Below are 19472 nucleotides of genomic sequence, written 5' to 3' on the forward strand. Positions count from 1 at the left end.
TAATTGCTGCCCAGGGCGCCCCCCCCCTGCGCCCTGCACCTTACAGTGACCGGAGTATGTGGGTTTAGTGTGGGAGCAATGGTGCACAGCTGCAGTGCTGTGCGCTACCTCATATGAAGACTGGAGTCTTCTGCCGCCGATTTCGACGTATTCTTGCTTCTGACACCGGCTTCTGTCTTCTGGCTCTGCGAGGGGGGCGGCGGCGCGGCTCCGGGATCGGACGACCAAGGGTGCGATCCTGTGTACGATCCCTCTGGAGCTAATGGTGTCCAGTAGCCTAAGAAGCAGGACCTATCTTCAGTGAGTAGGGCTGCTTCTCTCCCCTCAGTCCCACGTAGCAGAGAGCCTGTTGCCAGCAGATCTCTCTGAAAATTAAAAACCTAACAAAATACTTTCTTATAGCAAGCTCAGGAGAGCTCACTAAGTAGCACCCAGCTCGTCCGGGCACAGACTGAGGTCTGGAGGATGGACATAGAGGGAGGAGCCAGAACACACCAGAATCCAAATTCTTTCTTCAAGTGCCCTGTCTCCTGCGGAGCCCGTCTATTCCCCATGGTCCTTACAAAGTCCCCAGCATCCACTAGGACGTTAGAGAAAAGTGTGTTTTTGCTGTTTCTTAACATGAGAGACATAAGACATCAGTTCACCTCTAAGTACAGCTTTCGCAGTCTGCCAAAAAATGGGGGGATTGGACGCAGCAACAGTTATGTTCGAGAAGCTATAATCGTTCCATGCGGAAAGAAGTTTGTCACATAGCATTGGGGATTGAGATAAGTGTGAGGGGAATCTCCACTGGGGTGTGCTTTTAGTAGATCTTCCAAGGTCTAAAATAATACATACCAGTCCATGGTCAGATAAAATCGGGGGGGTCTATGGAGGCTGAAATAAGGGAAGGGAAGGGAAAAGAGGTTCTGGAATCAGTATGTAATCTATCCGAGACCAGGTATTGTGTGTCAAAGACAGGCAGGTAAACTCCCTGTCTGTGGGACTGAGAGCTCGCCAACTGTCCACCAAATTGAAAGATTTAACCAGAAAGGGTACACCAATTTTAGGCAGGGATGACGTGTCTCGGAGCAGGAGACCTGTCCATGTATTTGGAAGTTATTAAGTTAAGGTCACCACATAGGAATAATGTAGTAGGATCATATGTGTGTAATTTGGACATTAATGTAATAAAAAAAAGACTTCTTATACTGAGTAGGAGCATATAAGTTGCATATAGTGAAAACATGACTTACAACAGTTATACCAACTATCACAAATCTGCCCTGAGGATCTGCATATATGGAAGACACCTGAGCATTCAGAGTTTTTTTTCGCTAATATTGCTACTACACAGGATTTAGCATTTAAAGAAGCAGAGCCCAAAAGACACCAACCCATCATTTGTAACTTTTGCACTTCAATGGGCATCAAGTGCGTTTCCTGCAGACAAATTATATCTATAGCTTGCTTATTGAGATGCGTGAACAATTTCCTACGCTTTGCTGGCGTGTGAATACCTCGTATATTGAGGGAACCTATCTTAAGCGACATTTGAACATCTGAAAAACAATAGATAGTTGCGGGTCACAAAGCACCTTGAACCAGGGACGGGGAAGGAAATAAACATAAGGAGGGTAAGAGACAGAGACACACATGGAAACATAAATTGAGCAGATGATTTTAAAGTAATCAATAACTTCCAGTAATAGTCTAGAATCAGCACTATCCAGAGTGCACCTAGTAGACATGTGATAATCCTCACAACCAAATCAGTGCGGCTAGGTTCCGACTCCCCGCTTCAACCCACAACTATAAGAACAGTAAAATTTACGGAAAACCCACATCCAGAAATATTCTAATATTTAAAGAAATCAAAGTATTTGAGATAATTGAGACAATGGAAACAATTGAAACATACCCCTCCCCAAATTAGGATTTTGAATGCAATAGCAAAACTCTCTCCTAGTCATACGTTATTACTTCATTACGTCTGACTCATAGTGAGAATTAGGCAAGCATCTAACAATAATATAAAACAGTAAGAAAATATCCTATTACTGCTTTGGTAACGACAGCCATTAGGCAGGGTGGGGGGGTGGGGGGGGGGAGGGCAATGACTATCCAGGGGAAAAGTCTGCAATGTCCTCAGTCACATCCGGCACTTTCTTCCTTCATGTAGGCTTCAGCGTCATCAGCAGTAGTAAAGTCACGAAAACCAGAATCCGTGAAAATTCTGAGTCTTGCAGGGAACATCATATAGAATTTGCGTTTAGCTTGTACCAATGCAGTGCAGACTGTTGAAAAAGAACGTCTGGCCCTGGAAAGTTCAACAGAAAAGTCTTGGAATATGCGTAGGGTACATCCTTCCCACTGAATATTAACCTTTCTGGAGGCCGACCAAATGGCTTGCTTATGTAGAAAATTCAGGGTTTTAAATATCACCACTCTCGGTCTTTGTGGCGTTTGAGATGTCAGGTTGCCAATTCTATGGACCCTTTCTATTACCATGTCAGCACAAGTTGATTCAATGTGCAGCAGTTTGGGAAGTGTGTTATATACAAAATGATCCAGCTGCTGGCCCTTTACCGACTCAGGCAACCCAGAAAGCCTTAGATTATTTCTACGTGTCCGGTTTTCAATATTATCTATTTTTTCCGATAGGCGTTTATTATCAAGTTCCAAATTGCGTACTGATGTCTGCGAAACGTGTATGTTATCCATGTTTTCTCCTATATGTGTTTCCGCTACTTGCACCCTGTTGGTGAGGTGACTGATTTATTCAGAAATGTCAGTCACTGCTTTCTGAAGCAAGGGTGACATGGTAGTTTGTATCGCGGATACTAAGTCTGCATAAGACAAGGAGGAAATACTTGTGCTTGCTGTGTCTCTGACGGGGGAGCAATCAGGGCCTGAGATCTGCTTCTTTGCCGCGGGCGTCCCCTGGGCGTTGTCAGTGTCCGGCGCCATATTGTGGTCTCCTCGCCGCTTCTCCTGCGGCGTGGGATGTTGCTTCAGCGGCGTTTGGACCGTTACAAATTTGTCCATCGTCGCTACCGAGTGGCGGGGGGAGCGGGAGCGGTGAGTGCGTGGGGCTGACAGGGTGGGTAGTTGTGCGGGCCAGGGCGGGGAGCGGAGCCGTGAGGAGAAGCTGCTCACTCTCCCATGCCGGAACCGGAAGTCAAGAGACTCAATTCCTTGAGGCAAATCAGCATCCACCCCTTCTGAATCCACCTCCGCCATGTCTGACCCCTCAGCGTCAGATTCAGACTGCAGGATATGGGCCAGAGTTCGTTTTTGTGGGCAAATGGCAGGGGATTGAGATGCTTGTTTGGGGACTAAGTCTCTGTTCATAATCTCATCCACAGACTCTTAAGTATTGCGTCTCTTCCTCATTGTGGGACAATTTATTAGAGATACTGGAAACTATTCCTTTAATGGAATCCAGCCATGCTGGTTCAGCCCTGTTAGTCTGGGAAGGAGCACATAGAAATGAGTTCCCTGGGGAAGAGGAACATTCTGCCGTACATGAAACACACTCTTTGCCTGACATATTGTAAATGTGACAGCACACACACAGGAAAGGTTAAAAATAGGATTTTAATTACCTACCGGTAAATCCTTTTCTCATAGTCCGTAGAGGATGCTGGGGTCCACATTAGTACCATGGGGCATAGACAGGTCCACTAGGAGCCATTGGCACTTTAAGCGTTTGAGTGTTGGCTGGCACCTCCCTCTATGCCCCTCCTACCAGACACAGACTAGAAACTGTGCCCGAGGAGACAGACGTCTTCGAGAGAAGGATTACACAGATATAGTGGCAAGATTCACACCAGCTCACACACAAGGCAACCCAAGCTAACTAGCTTGAAACATCAGCAACTGCTGAACAGGCTTACTTACCAAGTAACAAAACAGTACTTACTAAGAACCAAGCAGTACTGAACTAAATAACCACTGCAGGATAACGAAGCGCTGGGCGGGAGTCCAGCATCCTCTATGGACAACGAGAAAAGGATTTACCGGTAGGTAATTAAAAATAAGAATTTACTCATCGGTAATTCTATTTCTCATAGTCCGTAGTGGATGCTGGGGACTCCGTAAGGACCATGGGGATTAGCGGCTCCGCAGGAGACTGGGCACAACTACAAAGAAAGCTTTAGACTACTGGTGTGCACTGGCTCCTCCCACTAAGACCCTCCTCCAGACCTCAGTTAGGATACTGTGCCCGGTAGAGCGGACACAATTAGGAAGGATTTTGAATCCCGGGTAAGACTCATACCAGCCACACCAATCACACCGTATAACTCGTGATACAATACCCAGTTAACAGCATGATAACAACTGAGCCTCTCAACAGATAGCTCAACAATAACCCTTTAGTTAAGCAATAACTATATACAAGTATTGCAGGCAATCCGCACTTGGGATGGGCGCCCAGCATCCACTACGGACTATGAGAAATAGAATTACCGGTGAGTAAATTCTTATTTTCTCTAACGTCCTAAGTGGATGCTGGGGACTCCGTAAGGACCATGGGGATTATACCAAAGCTCCCAAACGGGCGGGAGAGTGCGGATGACTCTGCAGCACCGAATGAGAGAACTCAAGGTCCTCCTCAGCCAGGGTATCAAATTTGTAGAATTTAGCAAACGTGTTTGCCCCTGACCAAGTAGCAGCTCGGCAAAGTTGAAGAGCCGAGACCCCTCGGGCAGCCGCCCAAGAAGAGCCCACTTTCCTCGTGGAATGGGCTTTTACTGATTTAGGATGCGGCAGTCCAGCCGCAGAATGTGCAAGCTGAATCGTACTACAGATCCAGCGAGCAATAGTCTGCTCAGAAGCAGGTGCACCCAACTTGTTGGGCGCATACAGTATAAAAAGCGAGTCAGTCTTTCTGACTCCAGCTGTCCTGGAAACATAAATTTTCAGGGCCCTGACTACATCCAACAACTTGGAAGCCTCCAAGTCATTTGTAGCCGCAGGCACCACGATAGGTTGGTTCAGATGAAAAGCTGATACCACTTTGGGGAGAAACTGGGGACGAGTCCTCAATTCTGCCCTATCCATATGGAAAATCAGATAAGGGCTTTTACATGACAAAGCCGCCAACTCTGAAACATGCCTGGCCGACGCCAAGGCCAACAACATGACCACTTTCCACGTGAGATATTTTAAATCCACGGTTTTCAGTGGCTCAAACCAATGTGACTTTAGGAAATCCAACACCACGTTGAGATCCCAAGGTGCCACTGGAGGCACAAAAGGGGGCTGAATATGCAGCACTCCCTTAACAAAAGTCTGAACTTCAGGTAGTGAAGCCAATTCTCTCTGGAAGAAAATCGATAGAGCCGAAATCTGGACCTTAATGGAACCCAATTTAAGGCCCATAGTCACCCCTGACTGTAGGAAGTGCAGGAACCGGCCCAGCTGAAATTCTTCCGTCGGGGCCTTCCTGGCCTCACACCACGCAACATATTTTCGCCATATGCGGTGATAATGGTTCGCGGTTACTTCTTTCCTAGCTTTTATCAGCGTAGGAATGACTTCCTCCGGAATGCCCTTTTCCTTCAGGATCCGGTGTTCAACCGCCATGCCGTCAAACGCAGCCACGGTAAGTCTTGGAACAGACAGGGTCCCTGCTGCAGCAGGTCCTGTCTGAGCGGTAGAGGCCATGGGTCTTCTGACATCATCTCTTCACGTTCCGGATACCACGCTCTTCTTGGCCAATCCGGAACAATGAGTATAGTTCTTACTCCTCTTCTCCTTATTATCCTCAGTACCTTTGGTATGAGAGGAAGGAACACATAAACCGATCGGTACACCCACGGTGTTACCAGAGCGTCCACAGCTATCGCCTGCGGGTCTCTTGACCTGGCGCAATATTTTTCTAGCTTTTTGTTTAGGCGGGACGCCATCATGTCCACCTGTGGTTTTTCCCACTGGTTTACAATCATTTGAAAGACTTCTGGATGAAGTCCCCACTCTCCCGGGTGGAGGTCGTGTCTGCTGAGGAAGTCTGCTTCCCAGTTGTCCACTCCCGGAATGAACGCTGCTGACAGTGCTAAGACGTGATTTTCCGCCCATCGGAGAATCCTTGTGGCTTCTGCCATCGCCGTCCTGCTTCTCGTGCCGCCCTGTCGATTCACATGGGCGACTGCCGTGATGTTGTCTGACTGGATCAGTACCGGCTGGTTTTGAAGCAGGGGTTTTGCCTGACTTAGGGCATTGTAAATGGCCCTTAGTTCCAGAATATTTATGTGCAGGGAAGTCTCCTGACTTGACCATAGTCCTTGGAAGTTTCTTCCCTGTGTGACTGCTCCCCAGCCTCGAAGGCTGGCATCCGTGGTCACCAGGACCCAGTCCTGTATGCCGAATCTGCGGCCCTCTTGAAGATGAGCACTCTGCAGCCACCACAGTAGAGATACCCTGGTCCTTGGAGACAGGGTTATCAGCCGATGCATCTGAAGATGCGATCCGGACCACTTGTCCAACAGGTCCCACTGAAAGGTTCTTGCATGGAACCTGCCGAATGGAATTTTGCTTCGTAAGAAGCTACCATTTTTCCCAGGACTCGTGTGCAGTGATGCACCGATACCTGTTTTGGTTTCAGGAGGTCTCTGACTAGAGATGACAGCTCCTTGGCTTTCTCCTGCGGGAGAAACACTTTTTTCTGTTCTGTGTCCAGAACCATCCCCAGGAACAGTAGGCGTGTGGTAGGAACCAGCTGTGACTTTGGAATGTATAGAATCCATCCGTGCTGTTGTAGCACTTCCCGAGATAGTGCTACTCCGACCAACAACTGCTCCTTGGACCTCGCCTTTATAAGGAGATCGTCCAAGTACGGGATAATTAAATCTCCCTTTTTTCGAATGAGTATCATCATTTCTGCCATTACCTTGATAAAGACCCTCGGTGCCGTGGACAGTCCAAACGGCAGTGTTTGGAATTGGTAATGGCAATCCTGTACCACAAATCTGAGGTACTCCTGGTGAGGATGGTAAATGGGGACATGTAGGTAAGCATCCTTGATGTCCAGGGACACCATGTAATCCCCCTCCTCAAGGCTTGCAATATCCGCCCTGAGCGATTCCATCTTGAACTTGAATTTTTTTAAGTATGTGTTCAAGGATTTCAAATTTAAAATGGGTCTCACCGAACCGTCCGGTTTCGGTACCACAAACAGTGTGGAATAGTAACCCCGTCCTTGTTGAAGTAGGGGCACCTTGACTATCACCTGCTGGGAATACAGCTTGTGAATTGCCTCTAGCACAGCCTCCCTGCCTGAGGGAGTTGTCGGCAAGGCAGATTTGAGGAAACGGCGGGGGGGAGACGCCTCGAATTCCAGCTTGTACCCCTGAGATACTACTTGAAGGATCCAGGGATCCACCTGTGAGCGAGCCCACTGATCGCTGAAATTTTTGAGGCGGCCCCCCACCGTACCTGGCTACGCCTGTGGAGCCCCCGCGTCATGCGGTGGACTCAGAGGAAGCGGGGGAAGAATTTTGATTCTGGGAACTGGCTGACTGGTGCAGCTTTTTCCCTCTTCCCTGTGCAGAAAGGAAGCGCCTTTGACCCGCTTGCTTTTCTGAAGCCGAAAGGACTGTACCTGATAATACAGTGCTTTCTTAGGCTGTGAGGAAACCTGAGGTAAAAATTTTTCTTCCCAGCTGTTGCTGTGGATACGAGGTCCCAGAGACCATCCCCAAACAATTCCTCACCCTTATAAGGCTCTATGTGCCTTTTAAAGTCAGCATCACCTGTTCAGTGTCGGGTCTCTAATACCCTCCTGACAGAATGGACATTGCATTAATTCTGGATGCCAGCCGGCAAAATATCCCTCTGTGCATCCCTCATATATAAGACGACGTCTTATGTTCGCAAAATAGTATCCCTGTTTGACAGGGTTACAGACCACGCTGCAGCAGCACTATCTGCAGGTCTCAGTCTAGTACCTGAGTGTGTAAATACAGACTTCAGGATAGCCTCCTGCTTTTTATCAGCAGGTACCTTCAAAGTGGCCGTATCCTAAGATGGCAGTGCCACCTTTTTTGACAAACGTGTGAGCGCCTTATCCACCCTAGGGGATATCTCCCAGCGTAACTTATCCTCTGGCGGGAAAGGGTACGCCATCAGTAACTTTTTAGAAATTACCAGTTTCTTATCGGGGGAACCCATGCTTTTTTACACTTCATTCACTCATTTGATGGGGGAACAAAACACTGCCTGCTTTTTCTCCCCAAACATAAAACCCTTTTTTAGTGGTACTTGGGTTAATGTCAGAAATGTGTAACACATTTTTTATTGCCGGGATCATGTAACGGATGTTCCTAGTGGATTGTGTATATGTCTCAACCTCGTCGACACTGGAGTCAGACTCCGTGTCGACATCTGTGTCTGCCATCTGAGGGAGCGGGCGTTTTTGAGCCCCTGATGGCCTTTGAAACGCCTGGACAGGCGCGGGCTGAGAAGCCGGCTGTCCCATAGCTGTTACGTCATCCAGCCTTTTATGTAAGGAGTTGACACTGTCGGTTTATACCTTCCACCTATCAATCCACTCTGGTGTCGGCCCCACAGGGGGCGACATCACATTTATCGGCATCTGCTCTGCCATCACATAAGCCTCATCAAATGTGTCGACACAGCCGTACCGACACACCGCACACACACACAGGGAATGCTCTGACTGAGGACAGAACCCCACACAGCCCTTTGGGGAGACAGAGAGAGAGTATGCCAGCACACACCAGAGCGCTATATAATTTTGGGATTAACACTATATTGAGTGAATTTTTCCCAATAGCTGCTTGTATATACAATATTGCGCCTAAATTTTGTGCCTCCCCTCTCTTTTTAACCCTTTGAGCCTGAAAACTACAGGGGAGAGCCTGGGGAGCTGTCTTCCAGCTGCACTGTGAAGAGAAAATGGCGCCAGTGTGCTGAGGGAGAAGCCCCGCCCCTTTTTCAACTGACTTTCTCCCGCTTTTTCTGGAATACTGGCAGGGGTAATTTTACATCTATATAGCCTCTAGGACTATATATGATGTAGATTTGCCAGCCAAGGTGTCATATATTGCCCTCAGGGCGCCCCCCCCAGCGCCCTGCACCCTCAGTGACCGGAGTGTGAAGTGTGCATGAGGAGCAATGGCGCACAGCTGCAGTGCTGTGCGCTACCTTGGTGAAGACCGAAGTCTTCTGCCGCCGATTTTCCGGACCTCTTCTTGCTTCTGGCTCTGTAAGGGGGACGGCGGCGCGGCTCCGGGAACGAACACCAAGGCCAGTTCCATGCGGTCGATCCCTCTGGAGCTAATGGTGTCCAGTAGCCTAAGAAGCCCAAGCTAGCTGCAAGCAGGTAGGTTCGCTTCTTCTCCCCTTAGTCCCTCGATGCAGTGAGCCTGTTGCCAGCAGGTCTCACTGTAAAATAAAAAACCTAAAATAAACTTTCTTTCTAGGAGCTCAGGAGAGCCCCTAGTGTGCATCCAGCTCGGCCGGGCACAGAAATCTAAATGAGGTCTGGAGAGGGGTCATAGTGGGAGGAGCCAGTGCACACCAGATAGTACCTAATCTTTCTTTTAGAGTGCCCAGTCTCCTGTGGAGCCCGTCTATTCCCCATGGTCCTTACGGAGTGCCCAGCATCCACTAGGACGTCAGAGAAACATTATAGTAAGTCTATAAAAATAAAGTAATGAAAACTTGAGGCTGCTCTCCCAGCAGCCCTGTGACCAATGCGGCTTCCTGCCGCACCAAGCAAAAAACTGATCTGACTGAGTCAGTGGGCGGGGCTATATAGTGGAGGCCCCAATGCATCCTGGGAGGCCAGAAAGCTCGTGACCGTGTTGGTGCCATTTTCGCTGTCGCTCGACAATATCCCCAATGTTATCCTGTGGACCCAGTCAGAGAAATATATATATATATATATATATCATATATATATATATATATATATATATATATATATATATATATATATATATATATATATGTTGACCAGTCAGGTGGCACTCCATGAATATCCAAATATTTCAAACAGCCGGTGCCTTCCCAATAGGAGAGGAATGAACCTCCCTCAAAAATACCACATCTGTATAGGCGGCACTCTCGGCGAATAAATCAAGACAAAACTTCCAGGATACTGTCTGTCAGACAGTATCCTGGAAGTTTTGTCTTGATTTATTCGCCGAGAGTGCCGCCTATACAGATGTGGTATATATATATATATATATATATATATATATACATACACACACACACACACACATATATATATGGTATGGTATACCGCCACTTCTTCCACTGACCCGGAAATGCAAGTGCAGCAGGAGGCGAGGGAAGTGGCCATCCTGCTGCACATTGTACTCCTGTCCCTGCGCGGCGGCCGTGTAGAGCGCTGTACTCGCTCACCGCCGCCAGCCGCCTTGCACTCTCCCCGCCGCGGTCCGTCTGCTCTGCTCCCTCCACTCAGTGATCCGCCTCCGGCCTCAATCAGCTGCCGTTCAGTGCTCCAGGCTCCCTCCTTCAGAAGCAGCGCTATCAGTAAGTCGATGCATATAGCTGTTGCCCTCGGTTATATACATTGCTGGCATAGGCCAGCAATGTATATACCGTACCACTGGCCACCAATGCTTATGCTTTTTTTTATTTTTAGCCAGTAATGTATACATTGCTGGCACAGGCCAGCAATGTATATATTCCTGTCACCACTGCCCACCAATGATCAATAAAGCAGTAATATATACATTGCTGACACAGGCCAGCAATGTTTATATTACTGGCACCACTGGCCACCAATGATCAATACAGCAATAGTCAGCCGCTCACCGCCGCCAGCCACTCACCCGCAACAAATGGCGGTCAGAGGGACCTCACCGCACCAAAGGCCTCCTTATCACCGCCGCTGCCTATGGGTGCCTCCGCCGACCACAGTCAGGTAATGTTCCCCTGCTGTCACACTCTCTCTCCCCGTCGTCACTCTCTCTCTCTCTCCCTGCAGTCACAATTTCGGCTCATTCCGTGTGCTACAATGTGAATTTCGGCTCATTCAGTATGCTACAATGTGAATTTCGGCCCATTCAGTATGCTACAATGTGAATTTCAGCCCATTCAGTGTGCTACAATGTGAATTTCGGCCCATTCGGTGTGCAACAATGTGAATTTCGGCCCGTTCGGTGTGCTACAATGTGAATTTCGGCCCATTCAGTGTGCTACAATGTGAATTTCGGCTCATTCAGTGTGCTACAATGTGAATTTCGGCTCATTCAGTGTACTATAAAGGTGAAAGGGGCACCAGTACTAGATAGTATAAGGGTTTCTACTACACTGGACACGCCCCCTTTGGGTGACCACGCCCCCTTTTCTATAGATATCACAGCTCAGTTAGTGACCGAAGGCTATATCAAATTACTCGTACAGTATGTTCTAGAAACAGTACACTCTCTCTCAACTAACACTCTCTGTATAAAGACATGTAGCATACTCAAGTGTTTGTAAAGTCACAGCGCTGTATACAGGCGGCTTTACAAGGGAGACCTTGCACTGCAGTCCCGGAGACCAGCCGCAACTATGCTCAGAAGATGGTGCCCAGCGTCAGGGAGTGAGGGAGAGTGTGAGGCAGCTCCAGGGCAGGAAATGGCGCCCTGGGCCGGGGGAGGGGCTACAGGTCAAGCGCCACTTCCCCTATACTGGACTTCCACCCCGGGTACTGTGAGTCTTATTAAATGGGGTGTTAGTACACCCGACCTGTACTCAGACACACAAGAGGTCTAGTGGGGTCCCTGCTTGGTGACAGTGTCCACGCCAGTGCGCGACCCGTCTCCATAGGTCGCGCTTACAGAATGCGATTTAATGGCGGGTCCCGCCTGGGGTACCCTTTTACCTCCTCCCTATAGCAGCCACGCGAAACAGGAGAGCAGTCTTCGACTGTGTGCCTAAGCCAGGACACCTCCGCCGCAATTACCCGGGAACTGAGCCGAAGGATTATGTGATGCCACTTGGGAGGTGATGGAGCTGTAGCGCTGAAGTGTCACCCTGACATACAGCTCTGATAGCCCGGAGAAGAAATCATCTTTCAGAAAGCTTTTTCAGGGCTGCCCAGTGCAGCCCTCCAGTTAGGTGACCTGGTGCTACAGGCACCAACTTGGAACAGGGCTCTCAGTGCCTGGAGGCGGGGTTATAGAGGAGGCCCCAAAGCATCCTGGGACAGCCTAAAGCTTTAGCCTGTTGGTGTCTCTGGATCAAGATCCATTCGACACCCCGATGTTTTCCTGTGGAAACCAGTGTATCCTGCTGCAGAAATAGTCTATATTGCCTAGTTTGAATGCAGAATTGCACTCTCCCGCATGCAACATTGTCTGGGCGCCCATGCTACACAATCTGACAATATTATTTGCCCGCGCCATTTACTGTAATGAAGGATGGAATGAGGTATCAGTCAGTCTCCCATTACATCATTTAGTGCATACGGCCAATCTCACATGGTCAGGGCCTGAGGATATTCATACGGACCACTGACCATTGTTCTGGTGTGTAGCTGCACTTCGTACCAACCATCAAAAAATCTCCTTTGCTAATGAGAAAACACAAAACTATGGGTAAACGTATTAAGCCTGGAGAAGTGATTAATAAGTGATAAGTGAAGGTGATAACGCACCAACCAGCCAATCATTACCGGTTTAAAAAATGACTAACTGATGCGCTATCACCTTCCACTTATCACTTCTTTATCACTTCCCCAGACTTAATTCATTCATCTTAATTCACAAATCTAAGGGACACTACTCTATACTTATTCTACTTGATCTCTCTGCTGCTTTTGACACTGTGGACCATCCTCTCCTACTGCAAATTCTTCACTCCATTGGTCTACGTGACACTGCCCTCTCTTGGCTGTCCTCCTACCTTTCTGACCGTTCTTTCCGTCTCCTCTCATGACTCCACCTCCCCCTCACTTCCACTAACTGTAGGGGTACCCCAAGGTACTGTCCTTGGTCCTCTTCTCTTCTCTCTCTATGCGTCCTCACTAGGTAAGCTCATTAGTTCTTTTGGTTTCCAATATCACCTCTACGCTGATGACACCCAAATCTATCTTTCCTCTCCAGACCTCTCCCCTGCTCTCCTCACTCGTATCTCCAACTGTCTCTCTGCTCTCTCTTCCTGGATGTCCCAGCGCTTTCTTAAACTTAACATGTCTAAGACCGAGCTGATCATCTTCCCTCCCTCCCGCATAACCTCACCTCCTACAATCTCATTATCTATTGATGGCACTACTATCTCCTCTAGCCCCCAAGTGCGCTGTCTTGGAGTAATCCTTGACTCCTCCCTCTCCTTCAAACCACACATTCAGCACCTCTCACAAACCTGCCATTTTCATCTAAAAAATATTTCCAGGATCAGACCCTTTCTGACCCAGGATGCTACTAAGACTCTTATCCACTCACTGGTCATCTCCAGACTGGACTACTGTAATCTGCTCCTGACTGGCATTCCTGACAAATACCTCTCTCCACTCCAATCTATCCTCAATGCTGCTGCCCGGCTCATCTTCCTCACCAAACGCACTACGTCCACCTCTCCTCTCTTACTAGACCTTCACTGGCTCCCCTTCCCTTTCAGAATCCATTTCAAGCTTCTCACACTCGCTTACAAAGCCCTCACCCACTCCTCTCCCATCTACATCTCTGACCTTATCTCCCTTTACACTCCCACCCGTCCTCTTCGCTCTGCTAATACACGCCGACTCTCCTGCCTACGGATTACTTCCTCCCACTCCTACCTCCAAGATTTCTCACGTGCAGCACCACTTCTTTGGAATTCCCTACCTCTCCCCCTCAGACTCTCCACCTCTTTACAAAACTTCAAACGGGCTCTCAAGACCCACTTCTTCACCAAACCCAGCCAAATCTCATCCTAACCCTCTGTTCTACGCTCTCTATGTACCCCAACTGTGTCACCCCTGTCTGTCTACCCCTCCCCTTTAGAATGTAAGCTATCACGAGCAGGGCCCTCTTCCCTCATGTGCTTATCCTTTCTTACTTTAATAATCTTCAACTGCACCAATTTCATCAGTTTTCTGCCACCTGATACTTATTCCAGTGTCATCTCCTGATGTAACTATGTTTATTTACCCTGTACTTGTCCTATACTGTCATCAACTGTAAGTTGCTGTTTTCCTGTTTGATTATTTGTTTATGTACTCTGTAATTGGGCGCTGCGGAACCCTTGTGGCGCCATATAAATAAAGGATTATAATAATAATAATAATAATAATAATAATAATAATAATAATAATCTGCCCCATAGAACAAACTGCACAGATCAGGAAACCTGTACACAAACAATAAATAGCTTTTAAACATATAACAGATATACTGTAAATAATTTATATGTTTATATGGTAAACAAACTCAAAATGCATACAAGCCATATAACCATGTACATAGCAAGATAATAAAATACATAATATAATACTCACCGCTGTCTAGCAACCACATTTCCAATCTCTTCAGGATCAGAGTTGTAGCTGTCTGAGCTGCTATAGCCATCTACTAAAGAAAATACAAAACAAGAAGAAATAAACTTTAATACTACAGTAGTTTGAAAGATGGTATGGGTTATAAAGTGTAATAAGTATACTAATAGAGCGTACATAACCAAAAATGGAGATTTATGGTAAATTTACCATTGTGAAATCTTTCTGCGAGGTACACTGGATTCCACAGGAAATAACATCGGGGTGTAGAGTTGAATCTTGATCCGAGGCACCAATAGGCTAAAGCTTCGACTGTTCCCAGGATGCACTGCATCGCCTCCTCTGTAGCAATGCCTCCAGGCACTGGAGCTCAGTTTTGTTAACCAGTCCAATGCAGTAGCAGGTAGATGTTAGTCACATAGACCCACACTTTCACGACAGGAGAAGGGACTAGCGGCTCATGCCATACAAACCCAAAGAAGGTAAGTGCGTCAGGGTGGGGCGCCCTGTGGAATCCAGAGTACCTCGCAGAAAGAAATCTAACAATGGTAAGTCTACCATAAATCTCCTTTTCTGCAGCGGGGTACACTGGTATTCCACAGGGAATAACATCGGGGATGTCCTAAAGAAGTTCCTTATGGGAGGGGACGCACTGTAGTGGGCACAAGAACCCGGTGTCCAAAGGAAGCATCCTGGGAGGTGGAAGTATCGAAAGGCATAGAACCTGATGAACATGTTCACTGAGGACCACGTAGCCGCCTTGCACAATTGTTCTGCGGACGCGCCACGGCAGCCCGCCCAAGAAGGTCCAACAGACCGAGTAGAATGGGCTTTGACAGCAGCAGGAGCTGGGAGCCCAGCCTGCGCATAGGCTTGTGCAATCACCATTCTAATCCATCTGGCCACGGTCTGCTTATTCGCAGGTAAGCCACGTTTGTGAAAACCAGAAAGTACAAAAAGGGAATCTGACCTCCTGATAGAGGCAGTCCTTTCCACATAAACAAAGAGAGCCCGTATCACATCCAAAGATCTTTCTTTGGAGGACAAACCAGAAGAGATGAAAGCTGGAACTACAATCTCCTGGTTAAGGTGAAAAGATGATACCACCTTAGGCAAATAACCTGGGCAAGTTCGAAGAACTACCCTGTCACGGTGAAAAATAAGAAAGGGTGGACGACAGGATAAAGTGCTCAAGTCCGACACCCTCCTTTGAAGAGGCAATAGCCAATAGAAATACGACCTTAAGTGTAAGCCATTTAAGGTCCACTGACTCAAGAGGTTCAAATGGAGACTCTTGTAGGGCATTTAGTACAACAGACAGATCCCATGGAGCCACAGAAGGGACATAGGGAGGTTGAATCCGTATAACACCCTAAATGAAAGTGTCAACGTCAGGAAGAGACACAATTTTTCTCTTAAACCACACCGACAAGGCAGATACATGGACCTTGAGGGAGGCCAAACGAAGTCCCAAGTCTAGGCCTGGTTATAGAAAAACCAGAAGCCTGGAAGTTCTGAAAGTATATGCATCATAATTCTTAGCAGCACACCAGGTGAAGTAAGAATTCCAGACCCTGTAATAAATCCGAGCCGAAGCTGGTTTACGGGCCTTCAATATAGTTTGAATGATCGCCTCAGAGAATCCTTTTGCACTCAGGAGTGAAGCTTCAAGAGTCACACTGTCAAAGCCAGTCTGGCCAGGTCCGGGTAGACACAAGGGCCCTGAACGAGGAGTTCTGGCCACTGAGGAAGTAGAAGAGGACGCTCTATTGAGAGACCCTGCAGGTCTGAGAACCAGTGCCATCTGGGCCACGTTGGAGCGACTGGAAGTAGTATTCCTCCTTCTTGCTTGAACTTCCGAATTACCCTGGGCAGGAGTGACACTGGAGGGAACACGTATGGCAGCCGAAAGTTACACGGAAATGCCAGTGCGTCCATGAACGCTGCTTGAGGATCCCTTTTTCGTGCTCTGAAGACCGGAACCTTGTGATTGTGCCGATACGCCATCAGGTCTACACCTGGTAGGCCCCACTTGTCAACTATGAGTTGAAAGACTTCTGTATGAAGACTCCACTCTCCGGCGTGCACGTCCTGATGACTGAGGAAGTCCGCTTCCGGGTTGAGGACTCCCGGAATGAACACTGCCGATATGGCTGGCAGATGGCGTTTCGCCCAACAAAGGATTTTTGACACTTCCATCACTGCCATGCGGCTTCGAGTGCTGCCTTGATGATTTATGTACGCCACCGTGGTGGCGTTGTCTGATTGTGCTTGAACAGGCCTGTTCCGTACCAAAGGCAGTGCCAGTGACAACGCATTGAACACTGCCAGTCATTCCAGAATATTTACCGGGAAGAGAGATTCCTCCCTAGTCCACCGACCCTGAAGAGAGTGTTGCTTTAACACCGTGCCCCAACCTCGCAGACTGGCATCCGTCGTCAGTTCTAGATGACTGAGGAGGACATCTTGGGAGTTCGCCAGGATCAGCAAGTCGTCCAGCTACGGCAGGATTCCGATTCCCTGACGACGGAGATGGGCCGTCATCACAGCCATTACCTTGGTGTAGATACGAGGTCAATCCAAATGGCAGAGCCTGGAATTGATAACGGAGGTTGCCAATAGCAAACCACAGATATTGCTGATGAGACATGGCAATAGGAATATGTAGGTAAGCATCCTGTATATCCAGCTATACCATATAATCCATGGGTTCCATTGCCAGTACAAGAGAGCGTAGAGTTTCCATACAGAATTTGGACACTTTCACACACTTGTTCAAGGATTTGAGGTTGAGGACAGGCCGGAAAGACCCATTTGGTTTAGGGACTAGAAACAGGGTCGAATAGTAACCCCTGCCTCTCTTAAAACAGGGGAACCGGCACTGCCACTCCTGTTTCCAGGAGGGATTGTACAACCAGGTGTAGAGCTTAAGCTGTCAAAGGATCCGAAGGGATAATTGTTGAATAGAACTGGCAAGGGGGACGACTCTTGAAAAAGATTGCGTATCCATGAGAGACAACTTCCCGCACCCAGGTGTCTGAAGTGGTCTTTAACCAGGTCTGGGCGAACTGCAGAAGTCGGCATCTCACCCTGGGGGAGACCCGCCCCGTCATGCAGCAGGCTGATGGGTGGCCCAGGATTATTTAGATTTAGGTTTAGTGGTTTTGGAAGCACGAGCCTGTCGCGGATACGCTTGACCCTTTGCTTTCCCTGGAGGTCAAAAGGAACAAAAGGAGGTGATTTTAGCAGTAGGATTAGTATTTGGGAGACATGCTGTCTTGGCCGTAGCCAAGTCAGTTACAATCTTGTTCAGACTCTCCCCAAATAGGATGTCTCCCTTAAAAAGGAGTACCTCCAAGGTCTTTTTGGAGTCCAGGTCAACCTTCAAGGACCTCAACCACATAATTCGACGAGCCAGTATAGACGTAGTAGAAGCTTTGGCCGCCATTACTCCTGCGTCAAAGGCCGCCTCCTGAATATAATGGGAGGCTGTGGTAATATAAGACAACTATTGTCTGGCAGTGACAGAAAAATCCTGAGGCAGCTCATCTTCAATTGCCTGAACCCAAAGCTTCAATTCCTTTTGCAGCCCAAGAGGCTGCCATAGTGGGTCTATGCACAGCACCAGTAGGAGTGTAAATAGACTTCAGGCAACCCTCAACACTCTTATCCATTGGTTCCTTCACCGAGGTGACAGGCAGAGTTGATGACACCACAAGACGGGCGACATGAGAGTCCACCAGCGGTGGAGTCTCCCATTTGTTACTCAACTCCGCAGGGATAGGGTAACAAGCTAGCATCTTCTTGGACAGGGAAAACTTCTTTCCTGGAGATGCCCAGGATTCGTGACAAATGTCAATTAAATGGTCAGAGTGTGGTAAGACTACCTTAGCAACCTTCTGACGTTTGAATTTATCAGGTTTCTTAGATGTAGAAGCGGGTTCAGCGTCATCCTCCATTTGGAGAATCAGCTTAATAGCTTCCACTAGGTCAGAAACATCAACATGTGTTAAAAAATCCTCATGAGAAGCAACTGTATCAGTGTCTGACGGATCAGCATATTCCCCATCTTCAACAGAAGAATTGTCCGAAATATGAGTGGATTGGGAGGAAGAAATGGCCCCTTTCGAGGGGCGAGGGGTAGGTTGAGCAATCAAAGATTGATATAATTTTTGCATCCGTGTAGATGGTGAATCCGCCCATGGCGGGTTCACCACAGGGACAATATGTGGCTCTAATGGCACAGGAGAGCCCACAGGGTGCGTGAGACGCGTCACCAGTGTAGGTAGCATATTTGAAAATGCTTCCCAGGGTGGTTCCTGTACCAGTAGCTAAAAACTTCCCCCTGTGTAGCAGACATTATAAGAAATGTAGCCTTAGAGCGTGACAGTACAATATAGCCAGACAAATAATAAGATTTTACTCACCGGTAAATCTATTTCTCGTAGTCCGTAGTGGATGCTGGGACTCCGTAAGGACCATGGGGAATAGCGGCTCCGCAGGAGACTGGGCACAACTAAAGAAAGCTTTAGGACTACCTGGTGTGCACTGGCTCCTCCCTCTATGACCCTCCTCCAGACCTCAGTTAGGATACTGTGCTCGGAAGAGCGGACACAATAAGGAAGGATTTTGAATCCCGGGTAAGACTCATACCAGCCACACCAATCACACCGTATAACTCGTGATACTATACCCAGTTAACAGTATGAAATATAACTGAGCCTCTCAACGGATGGCTCAACAATAACCCCTTAGTTAACAATAACTATATACAAGTATTGCAGACAATCCGCACTTGGGATGGGCGCCCAGCATCCACTACGGACTACGAGAAATAGATTTACCGGTGAGTAAAATCTTATTTTCTCTGACGTCCTAAGTGGATGCTGGGACTCCGTAAGGACCATGGGGATTATACCAAAGCTCCCAAACGGGCGGGAGAGTGCGGATGACTCTGCAGCACCGAATGAGCAAACTCTAGGTCCTCCTCAGCCAGGGTATCAAACTTGTAAAATTTAGCAAATGTGTT

General features: G+C 47.9%; 1 protein-coding gene across 6 annotated transcripts in view; it reads right to left on the reverse strand.

Moving 5' to 3' along the window:
* Positions 1–19472, reverse strand: part of REPS1 (RALBP1 associated Eps domain containing 1) — a 403472-nt gene that overhangs the window by 156088 nt on the left and 227912 nt on the right. For 4 of the 6 annotated variants that reach the window (XM_063917443.1, XM_063917444.1, XM_063917446.1 and 1 more), the window contains one exon: positions 14447–14519. In XM_063917443.1, coding sequence (XP_063773513.1) covers positions 14447–14519 — 73 coding nt within the window. The remainder of the gene's footprint in view (positions 1–14446; positions 14520–19472) is intronic. The other 2 variants (XM_063917447.1, XM_063917442.1) reach the window with 1 other exon arrangement.

Source organism: Pseudophryne corroboree, chromosome 4 (assembly GCF_028390025.1).
Source record: "Pseudophryne corroboree isolate aPseCor3 chromosome 4, aPseCor3.hap2, whole genome shotgun sequence".
NCBI lineage: Eukaryota > Metazoa > Chordata > Amphibia > Anura > Myobatrachidae > Pseudophryne > Pseudophryne corroboree.